A 12,150-nucleotide genomic window follows, 5' to 3' on the forward strand; every position below is an offset into this window, starting at 1 on the left:
GTGGGGATGCCAATTGTCATTTTTTGACAGTAAACGTTCACCACCAATAGATACAAAGCAAATTTACATTTTGATCGATGGTCAGATGAAGGCTGGCTGCACAAGGCGGTCCTCGTGGAGACTCAGCTGCACATCATTGAGGAGTTGCAGCTATTTGAAGAAGCGCAGCCTGTGGACAACGTGCTCATTTCTGTCCAACAGGTTCAGCCACCACTCGCACAAGCACACACACGCACACACACGAGTCTCAGAGTGTTTACTATTGGCGCATCGCACTATAGATGAGCGTGTACGTGGGGTCTCCTTCGGGCGTGCTGCAGCTGCCGCTGTCCGACTGCGGCAGGTACGCGTCCTGCTACGACTGCATCTTGGCTAGGGACCCGCACTGCGCTTGGAGCAGAGAAGGCTGCGTGGATGTCACGCACTACACGGACAAGTGAGTGCAGCCGTGCCAGAGAGTGACTGAGACTTGGTTTGCATTCCAAGAATGATGACGTAATCCCTCTGTTGGCAGAAACAATGCCTTTCTGAACGTAAACACATAGTGTGCAGCTATGTATGCCAAGCCACGTTTCCAACTTGTAGTGACAATTTCTGCTTCAAAAAATAGTGGGTCGAACCCCTCTGGATCGGGCGTGGTGAAATGGGAGGAGGGTCGCTTACGGTGTGATCCCAGGCAACATGCTTTTTTTTTCCCGCCATACTAGAAAAAAATTGTGAATGCAAATTTACTACAGTGTATGGCAAAGGCGTTCTCACTGACAACGGTTACATGTAGCCACTCGCCCTTTTGAAAACCTGTGTATGGCAGTTTTTTCGGATTTGAAAGGACATGTAAACATGTTCAAACTAGGGCTGTCAAACGATCAAAATTTTTAATCGAGTTAATTACAGCTTAAAAATTATTTAATCGTAATTAATCGCAATTCAAACCATCTATCAAATATGCCATATTTTTCTGTAAATTATTGTTGGAATGGAAAGATGAGACACAAGACGGATATATACATTCAACATACGGTACATAAGTACTGAATTTGTTTATTATAACAATAAATCAACAAGATGGCATTAACATTATTAACATTCTCTTAAAGCGATCCATGGATAGAAAGACATTGTAGTTCTTAAAAGATAAATGTTAGTACAAGTTATAGAAATTTTATAGTAAAACCCCTCTTAATGTTTTCGTTTTATTCAAATTTGTAAAATTTTCAATCAAAATATAAACTACTAGCTCGACAGTGTTGATGTCAATAATTACACCGTGCTCACTTATGGTACTAACCCATAAAATCAGTTGGACCCAAATGCCAGCAGAGGGCGCCAAACACCAAAAAACAAGTAACAAGCGGACATTACACTGTACTGTCATTTTAGTCTGTTTGAGCGGGGCATGTGCGTTAATTGCGTCAAATATTTTAACGTGATTAATTTCAAAAATTAATTACCGCCCGTTAACGCGATAATTTTGACAGCCCAAGCTCAAACATCATTTTTTTTTCATATTCTGGTTTTTAACAACCTGATGACTGTCCCTTGTTTAACTGTTGTGTGTTTAAGTGGAAAAACTGGCTATGTAAAGCCGCTACCTCCTTTGAAAGGAGCTTCTGCGCATGCTTCATTCACATCGCGAATCCACGGATCCCTGTCTTTTGAGTACATTCGATTCCAATGAATTTTGGATGTGCGAAAAAACAAAAATCAAATACAATGATTTGCAAATCATGTTCAACATATATTTAATTGATTACACTACAAACACAATAATGAAACCTATGGAGCCCCCTAGGTGCCAGAGCAGAAACAGATGTTTTTCATTGCAAATCTGTACCCACAGATTACTCAACTGTACCCACAGTTTAATTATTTGTACAATCTGTCCCTACAGATAACTAAACTGTGGGTACAGATGAGTAAACATCAATTTACTAATCTGCACTCACAGGTAGTCTGCAGGTACAGATTACTACCCCCAGTTTAGTAAATGAGCAATGAAAAATATTTGTTTATACCCTAGCACCTGGGGGGCTCTGTAGGTTTCATTATCGTGATAAATTCTAAAATGTTCATTTGAATTGCGGGACAAACAACCTGATTCTTTCACTACTACAAGTAACAGGTTCCAAGGAGCCATAGTGCGCATGCGCCAACGATACTATGCATTTGGGGAAATGGAGTTTATAAGTATTTAGCGTCTGCTTTGTAATAATCACAATAAATGAAAATATAATAAATTAGGGCTGTCAAACGATTAAAATTTTTAATCGAGTTAATTACAGCTTTAAAATTAATTAATCGTAATTAATCGCAATTCAAACCATCTATAAAATATGCCATATTTTTCTGTAAATTATTGTTGGAATGGAAAGATAAGACACAAGACGGCTATATACATTCAACATATGGTACATAAGTACTGTATTTGTTTATTATAACAATAAATCAACAAGATGGCATTGACATTATTAACATTCTGTTAAAGTGATCCATTGATAGACTTGTAGCTCTTAAAAGATAAATGTTAGTACAAGTTATACAAATTTTACATTAAAACCTCTCCTAATGGTTTTGTTTTAATAAAATTTGTAAAATTTTCAATCAAAAAATAAACTAGTAGCCCGCCATTGTTGATGTCAATAATTAGAGAATGCTCATGGGTGCTGAAACCCACAAAATCAGTCACACCCAAGCGCCAGCAGAGGGCGACAAAACTCCAAAAAACATCAGTAACTAGTGGAGATTACACTGTGCAGTCATTTTAATCTGTTTGAGCAGGGCATGTGTGTCAATTGCGTCAAATATTTTAACTTAATTTAAAAAATTAATTACCGCCCGTTAACGCGATAATTTTGACAGCCCTATAAATAAATATGACAATATTTACATACAAACAGCAAGGGTAATGATTAACAGCCGGACACCTCTGAGCAAACTCAGAACTTCAGTATCACACACTACTACTATCTGTGTATACCTTCAGGCTAAAAACCACGAGTTATCACTGTCACGGCCACACGACAGGGGACTTCAAGGCACACAAATTTATACATAACATGATATAAATGCAGAGAATTGAGAATCCCTGTGAAATATATGTGTTGATGTTGTTGTTACGGGCAACAGAAGCCTCAGAGTCCCAAAAATTATGTGAACACAGCCTTGCTCTATTGCATAAATTAATCGATGTGTGAAGACAGTCACAAAATAATGTTGTCTAGTTATGCGCGTGAATTCAGTGGATGCAATCGAGGAAACAAAATCTATTGACTTTAGGGCGTATAATATACGTATAGGCACCATAGAGATTTAAACTGTGATTATTAGGGCTTCATCCGTCGATTATTTAGGTAATCGATTAATCTATCAATTAATTAGTTCGAATAATCGAGTCATCAGATAACAATTAATGCAGGGGTGTCCAAACTTTTTGCAAAGGGGGCCAGATTTGGTGTCGTAAAAATTTGGGGGGCCGACCTTGGCTGACGTTTTTTACGTAGAACAATTAGGGCTGTCAAAATCATCGCGTTAACGGGCGTTAATTTTTTTTTTTTTTTAATTAATCACGTTAAAATATTTGACGCTTTTAACACACATGCCCCGCTCAAACAGATTAAAATGACAGCAAAGTGTCATTTTCACTTGTTACTTGTGTTTTTTAGGCGTTTTTCAGCCCCCATGCTGGCACTTGGGTGCAACTGATTTTATGGGTTTCAGCACTTTCAGGCTTCAGCACCATCAATATTATTGACATCAACAATGGCGAGCTATTAGTTTATTTTTTGATTGAAAATTTTACAAACTTTATTAAAACGAAAACATTAAGAGGGGTTTTAATATAAAATTGTCTTTTAAAAATTGACTTGTACTAACATTTATCTTCTAAGAACTACAAGTCTTTCTATCCATGGATCGCTTGAACAGAATGTTAATAATGTTAATGCCATCTTGTTGATTTATTGTTATCATAAACAAATACAGTACTTATGTACAGTATGTTGAATGTATATATCCATCTTGTGTCTTATCTTTCCGTTCCAACAATAATTTACAGAAAAATATGGCATATTTTACAGATGGTTTGAATTGCGATTAATTAATTTTTAAGCTGTGATTAATTCGATTAAAAATTTTAATCGTTTGACAGCCCTAAGAACAATATATTTAAGCAAATTTTAGCAAGACATTCTGTGCGTCACATTTGCTTTATTATTTTTTTTAATTATTTAATTAATAATTTCAACAATCTCACATCTAGCCTTTGTGGTGTTTTCTTTCGACTCTCGGGCTCTTGCGAAATAGTACTGTGAAATAAACTAGCTTCAAGTTGCTTCAAGTTTTCACAACGTATCTTCCCTGTAGTCTTGTTGTATATGTCAGCGTGTCTTGTTTGTTAATATTGCCTCACATTGAACTCTTTAAAAACAGTGACTGTCTCTTTGCAAATGAGGCGGACACAGTTGTTGCATATTTTAGTGAAGAAATAGTCCAATTTCCACCTATCCTTGAAGCGTCGGCCGTCACAGTCAACTTTTTTGTTGTTGATTGTCGTCATTTTAGAAAATTGGGAGTAAAGGGTCACATGGGGTAATGTTGCTTAGAGTGCTGCTGCCTTTTAGTGGATAAATGATGAGTAGCATTTTGTGTGTAAGCTACTTCATATGCTGGTAGCAGTACTGCTGACCAACTTATTAAGTCTGTGTGCGGGCCAGACGTTATTGATTTTAGGACAGAGGCTGGGGGCCGGATGAAATTTCACCACGGGCCGCATTTGGCCCCCGGGCCGGACTTTGGACATGTCTGAATTAATGCGATGCAGAATAAGTATTAGGATATGTAAAACAATCAAGTGTTTATACTTGCAATATTTTGTCTTGCTAAGATTACACTTTCAAAAGAGCATTAAAATTTGTTTCTTCAAACTATGCAAAATTGCACTTTCATTTCATAAGAGCAATAAATGCATTTAAAAACAAAATAATAAAATCATTAAAATTTAGCCTTAAACGATTTAAAAATATAAATAAATGAGGATCTAAGTACAAAAAAAGAACAATTGGCTAACTTGCAAAGCAAAAGCCTGCTATCTTAAATGCAATAAAATGCTTGGATTAACTTTTTTCTTTTTTCTTCTCAACGTTCTTAACAAATCATTCAAACACATTCCCACAAAAAATTATATACTTCTAAACTAAATAACAGATGCATAAACAAACATATCATCTAAAAAAAAAAACATACCTTATGTTGGTCTTGACAGGCAGCAGTTGAATTAAGCCATGTCAGAGTTATGGCATATTCGCTGTTACCACCAGAGGGCAGTGTATCCACCCAAATCAATAAAACTAAATGCAACACTTTCAAAACAAACCATGACGTCACCCTAATGAAACGAATCGAGGCAGCAAAAGTTGATTCAAAACTTTTTTCTAATCAAATTACTTGAGTTAATCAATTAATCGTTCCAAGGCAAGACAGCAAGACTTGCCTATATCGTAGAATACATTACTGCCCTTACCCAAATATTGCCCTGCACGCATTACGCTATTAAAAAATGTCAGAACTTTTCATTATTTTAGGTTTGAATTTTAAGTTTTAAGTTCAAATTTAGTCTTTTTCAAGTTTTGTTGGAAAACTAAACCCAAAAAAAGCCGCAATTGTGGCAGTCAAGTGAACAAACAAAATTGAAGTTCTCTTCACTCAGAAATGTACTTAATCATGCAAGTTCATTCAACTCAAGTTAATGAAGTTCACAATATTAACCCCTTAAGCACTAAAGTCACAAAATTGCGACAAGAACATTACTGACTTTTAACATTTTTTACTGCCTTTTTGGTTTAACCTGTCTTTGTAAATCACATTTCAAACCTTTCATTCAAATCTCGAAAGAACATTATTATCATTTTTCCCACAAATAGTTGTTGAAGTTTTTTTTTTTAATATAGCCCCGGATAAAAAATAAAAATAAAAAAAAATCCCATAGGGTTTTCAAAACACACAACTGACATTAATTTCTAATATCATGTTGAGAAATCATCACAAATAGAAAAAAATTAAAAAGTACTAACACCATACCTTTAGCATGTACACATTCATGCTACATAGAAAATGATTACCTAATTGAAGTATTTTACACCAACAAAGCACCAGCAAGGTGCCTTCATTGGCCTTTTCCTATTTGAGAAAGGCTAGCTGCAATAATTCACCAGACAAAATGGATTAGACTTCTATGGTCGTCACAGGCACCGTATGAGTTAAGAAACAAGTCTTGTCTATGTTAGTGCTCTCACATGTTGTTTTTCCATTCTCACTCGCAGAACATCATTAATCCAGGACATCCAACAAGGCAACAGAGGATGTGACAACACGCAAGACGGTTCGTACAATATTGCAAAAGATGAATAAAGATTTCAGAGCTGGCTGCATTGGGAAAATGTTGTCGACTGAATTGGCATTTTTCTGGTTGTCTCAGTGGTGCCCACGCGCAGTCGATCCGTTCGAGTAGGCGACGATATCCTGCTGCAGTGCGAGCTTAGCTCCAACCTGGCAGTGCCTGCATGGACGCTGGATGACCGGGAGCTGCACGGTTACGGGCTGAGCTCTGGTTTCAGGACAGGCACCGACGGGCTGCTGGTGATCAGGGCACGTCTGGACCAGAGCGGGCGTTACACCTGCTACGCAGTGGAGAACCAGATTTGGGTTGGCGTGGTCGCGTACAATGTCACCGTGGCCCCTGAGCCGCCCCCGCCGCCCACTGAAGAACCTCACCACCGCTATGCTGCCGCGGTGCCACCCGCTCCCTCTGAGGAGGCCCCGGCCCTTGCCCCTCAGAGGCCCCGACCGCAGCTTCTCTCCACCAAAAACATGGAGGCCCTGTATCTATCCCTCATTACAATTTTGGGAAGCCTCTGCGTGGTTCTCAGTGTGGTTCTGTTCTATCTTGGCTTTTGCTTGCGAGTGGGAAACCAAGGAAAGTACTCGCTACGCAATGCGGCCGCCACCTACCCACCCGAGAAGCAAAATCACCGAAAAAAGCAACGACATTCCGCACACTTGGAGCTGAAGACTATTTCCGGTAACGGACACAGCATCTGCAACGGCGTCCACTCTGCAGGGTTCCTCCAGATCGTGCCAGGCGAGGCTCGCACTTCGCCTAACGCGGAGTCCGCCGCCCCTCCGCCGGCACCACCGCTGCCCGCCGCGCCGGACTGCAATTTCCCCAGCGGGCTTTCGGCCACATTACCCAGCGTCCTGCGGCGCATGAATGGCAACAGTTACGTGTTACTCGCTCAGAGCGACGGTGACAGCGTGGCGCCGTCGTTCTCCGATGAGCTCAACAGGATGTTGGAGAAGCGCAAACGCACTCAGTTGATGCCCAGGCCAGACGAAAGCTCCGTGTAGCCCGAGGACAGGGCGACAAAGATGTGAAATGGTGGGGGAAAACAATCTTTCTACCTCACTTCGTTTGTGCCAGTGGATCACTTTAAGGCTTGAGGAGTTTCCGTGGGAGTTGATGGAGAAAAGCTGGGATTTACAGATCCGCTCAAATGTGATCGTACATCTCTGTTCATGAAAGACAAACTCAGTTATCACGAGAGCTCCCAGTTATTTTGATAGTTGACTAATCGGCAATATAAATCAGGTATTTTATTGGTAAATTACTCTCTATGTTTTGCAGCGCAAAAATTAGATCTTTTTTTTTTCTGAATAAGGATAATAATAATATGGTTTGGCGAGTATAGAAATCACAGAATAGTCGTACTATTTTTTTTTTTAACCCTTACAGGGCCAGTGGTCACTACAGTGGGCATCTATTCAAAAGTTATCATTACCTTAACTCATTCACTGCCAGCCCAGGTCACAGAGTATATGATGTGTTTTGTGGTAGTTCGTAAAAGAGGGGAACTGATATTGAAATGACCTACTGACGTCCATAGAGTTAGAGATATGTAAGGCTGCAAGAGATTTATAAAATAAAACAAAAATTCCCAGAGCACAGTACACATAGGCCGCACTTATGTGAATCGATGTCTTTATTCTTCACAAAATGCATGCGGGCAACACTAAAGGCTGATAAATGGTTCTGCGTTGCGGTGACGGTGTAGCGACGGCGTAGACCCTATGTCGTCAATGAGCATTCGAAGCTCTGCATCAAGAGAACGCGTTGCTCTGTAATACACCGCCAAGCCACGAGAGCGGTGTGGTGTTGTGTTTGTACAGTTTTAGAGGACTCCTGTCGAATTCCTTAGTTTTCCTCCAGTCATTGGCAGCAATGGCAACGGAAATGGAACGTGTGTATTTGCGGCTGCAGCTAATCAATATTGAACAACAAATGTTGTTAATACAAATGTTGACGCATAGGCAACACAGAAGACATTTGCGAATGTTTAAAAATGGCGGTGTTGTTGTGCTGAACCGGAAGCAACTCAAACCAATCACAGTAGGTTCGTAAATCGGGTTCGCGTTAACGGCGTAGGTTCGCTGTCACCGCTAAGCAGAAGCATACATCAACCTTAATGCTACAATTGGATGTGAAATGGCGGCCACAAAATATTGTCCAGTGTGCTGCAATTGGCCCCTGGGCCACAATTTTGAGAACGCTGTCTAATATAAACTTGTACGACAAAAATCATAATTCATGCATTATAGGGTTAAAAACTTAAAAAAAAAAAAAAAAAAAAAGACCAAAAAAAGTATGTTTAGTTCTTCTTTTGATCTTCATTTAACATTATTTTAAAAATAGAATGGAAATATATAACGTATTGGCCCGAATATAAGACGGTGTTTTTTGCATTGAAATAAGACTGAAAAAGAGGAGGTCGTCTTATATTCGCGGTCTAGACATTATACCCATTCACAACGCTAGATGGCGCCAGATATCATTGAAGTGATGTTCTGTCATGACAGATCTCAGCTACTCTACCCATTCACGACGCTAGATGGCACCAGATATCATTGAAGCGATGTTCTGTCATGACAGATCTCAGCTACTCCCAAGTTTAACCAGTTTGCAATGTTTTTCCTTATTCAGATTTGTTTCAAGACTACAGTTACAGTTAGACTTCACTTTGATGGTTAATGCAGTTAATGCAATTTTGTTGTTTTATCACAATAGATTGGTTTATTTACATTTCAAAAACCAGAAGCCATTCATTTACGAATGTGATTGCACTTTAGTTTACATATTTTAATGTTCAGATATTAAGATTTGAATGAGACAAAATAACATGCTTTTTCTCTCAAATATATTGTTATAATCATTTGTTTTGGATGTACTGTAATTATTTTCTGTATAAAAATTAATTTGGTGTTCAAAAAGTCTTTTTTTCAAACTAGAGTCTTGAAAAAGAGGGGGTCATCTTATAATTAGGGCCGTCTTATATTCGGGCCAATACGGTAATATTCTGTTTCCTTTTGTTTTTTTAAACTGAACATTTTGTATATTTAGTTTTTTAGTTTGTAATTTTTTTCCCCTTTCTGTATGTTTCATTTATTTAAAAAAAAACAACAAAACTTTTCACTTGTTTTTAATAAAAAATAAAAAGATTTACTATTACCTCATTGGCTGCCATTAACAACGATTGATGTCATATAAACGTTACGTAACAAAAGATAACCCAAGCAAACATAAAAATGCAGTTTTTAACCCAGTAGCTGCCATTGCCCAATTCAAATGGATCAGACGTCTAGCACAGCCGATTAATTGACAGTCTCAGTAAATGAGCATTAGGACAGTTTTTTGGTCAACATTATCTTGAAATGATTAATCATCTATCAAAATATTCGTTGATTAGTCGTCAATCAGTCGATTAATCATGGCAGCCTTAGTGGTCGTGGAAATAACTTTTGGATTAATACGATCAAACTTTAGTCAAGTTATTTCTGTGATGGGTTTTTCATGAAAAGAGTACGAGAGCATTTAAGAGCGTGTCCTTATTTCTTCCGGTAGGGTTAATGCATGTAAGTTGGTGTCATGGAAGGCTCGAAATGGTCCATATTTGTGAACATTTTGTTCTGTCTGTATGTGCCTTGTGATTGACTGCTGAGTTTTGGAAGGGTTTTCGGGAAAAGATGCTTCAGAAACAACAAACCTTTTTTTTTTTTTTTTTTCCGAACAAAAGGAGGGGGGAAAAAACTCAGTCACCTAAAGGTGCCCCAAAAATCCTCATCATTGCATCCCGTGGATTCTTACCAGCAGCTTTTGGCAACCTTATGTCGAATATAAACAAGCATGCGTGGAGATTTTTATTGTTGTTTGGCTGGACTCAAATGTTGAGGGCAGCTAGCCAAAGTTTCTTTGCACTAAACTGCTACAAAGATGGGCCAATATGATATGACTTTTTTTATTTAGCATTTTGTTGTGGCTGCTGTGTGTTGAGTCACTGCGACGACCCTTGAGGGACAAACAAAGTAACGCTCCTAGGGATGTCCCGATCTGATCATGTGATCAGAAATCGGGCCGATCGCGCCATTTTTCAGAAGATCGGAAATAGATGAAAAGGACCGGGATTTTACTTTGAAAATTATTATGTTTTATGCCTCTCACGCTCCCTCCTGCTGCTTTTTCTTGGTCAGCAGTGCTCTGGAGTTAGCTATTAAAGTCAATGATGATTGACAGGGATTGTAGCTTTGATCATGCAAGAGAAGCTTGGTAGATTTACTTTACTTTTACTTTATCAAAGGGCCGAATGTGTCAATCATTGTTCACCTTGTTAAACACTAACAGTAGTGTGCTGTGGCAACTCATTATTTGAGTGAGAGGCTGTTCTCAGCAGCATGAGCGTCAAAGCGTGAGTGGATGCATTTTTCTACGTTATTATTGTTTAGAAATAATTCACATTATGAAGGCGGCACGTGGGTCAGTAACTTTGTTTTGGTTTTTTTTAACAATTTTTTACGGTATCAGATCGTGACTCAGTATTGACAGATTCTCAAAATCAGGTGATATGCAATTGGGACATACATAAATGCTCCCAAAAGAGATGTTCTCAATCTAGGATCTTGGAACCACAAAATAATTTGCTATACATTATTGGATCATTCTTCAAGAACAAAATCTTGATGCCTTTTGAAAATATAGTCCAATTTTTGGGTGAATTAACAAGTTCTTTTCCGGAATAAAAGCTGTAATATTATGAGAATAACATTGTATTACTGACATTCACTAATCATAAAACTTGATTCAGTTTACTATTTACAAATAGATCTAAACAAATAAATAAAAATCCAAGTTATGTTTATGTAAAACGTAAAATGTATTTTTGTGTTTTGATTTTTACCATACATCAAATAATTTGATACAATAGATACACAACTTTAAAATTACTCATTTTTATCTCATTAATTGGTTTTTAATGTACTGTAAATACAAATAGTAATATCTGTGATTTTACATACATTAAAGTTTTTTCACATTACTTTTAATTAACGTGAAGAATTGTGTGCCTTATTTTTTTGTCTTACTGCATCATTATTTATTTATTCTAGTATCTTTAAAATAGAGTATTTGGTTGATTGATTGTAAATAATGAATTAAACTGTTAGTAAAATTAAGCAAGCATGTTTTTAATTGGTGAATGATTTAGAACAAAAGGCATATATCGTTATCCTCGTAAAATCTTTGCCCGTCATTTTTTACAAAAATTATTAGAATTTTTCGTACATGTAAAGAAAATCATAAAATGGTTAATTTTTTGTTTTTCCTGAAAAAGCTGTTTAAAAAAAATCGGTAATTATTTTAAGAAGTCTTCTATGAAGACTATTTAAAATAATAATTTTAAAAATCCCACTTATATATATAGTATATAATTTTAAATGTATCTTTGTTTTTGTAATGATTATGACTTTTAAAAATGCAACTTTATTCACATACAGTATGTTAAATTGATTGATGAGTAAGTGGTCCCTTAAACCCCCCCCCCCCCCCCCCCCAAGTTTGAGAACAACGAATATGAATCCCACAAATGCATGCCATTGCCTTAATAAACAACTTGATGAAATACTAGAATGAAGGCCAAACTATTTTCAAAATAGCATGTTGTCCTTTTAATTTCATTATTATTGTTAGAAAGTTTTTTTTTTTTAAACAACATTGAAAGCTTCTGACCAGCTGGGGATCGGTTTGGAGGCCATGCGGACGTTGCGCTAGCA

At 37.6% G+C, this 12,150-nt stretch overlaps 1 protein-coding gene across 3 annotated transcripts in view; it reads left to right on the plus strand.

Moving 5' to 3' along the window:
• The window catches only part of LOC130922959 (semaphorin-4G), a 46,182-nt gene extending 34,297 nt beyond the window's left edge, over nucleotides 1–11,885 (plus strand). For all 3 annotated transcript variants that reach the window (XM_057848264.1, XM_057848265.1, XM_057848263.1), the window contains exons 12-15: nucleotides 86–201; nucleotides 282–436; nucleotides 6,318–6,376; nucleotides 6,473–11,885. In XM_057848264.1, coding sequence (XP_057704247.1) covers nucleotides 86–201; nucleotides 282–436; nucleotides 6,318–6,376; nucleotides 6,473–7,401 — 1,259 coding nt within the window. In that variant the 3' untranslated portion in view covers nucleotides 7,402–11,885. The remainder of the gene's footprint in view (nucleotides 1–85; nucleotides 202–281; nucleotides 437–6,317; nucleotides 6,377–6,472) is intronic.
• Nucleotides 11,886–12,150: the final 265 nt, after the last annotated feature.

This window comes from Corythoichthys intestinalis, chromosome 10 (assembly GCF_030265065.1).
Source record: "Corythoichthys intestinalis isolate RoL2023-P3 chromosome 10, ASM3026506v1, whole genome shotgun sequence".
In the NCBI taxonomy this organism is placed as follows: Eukaryota; Metazoa; Chordata; class Actinopteri; order Syngnathiformes; family Syngnathidae; genus Corythoichthys; species Corythoichthys intestinalis.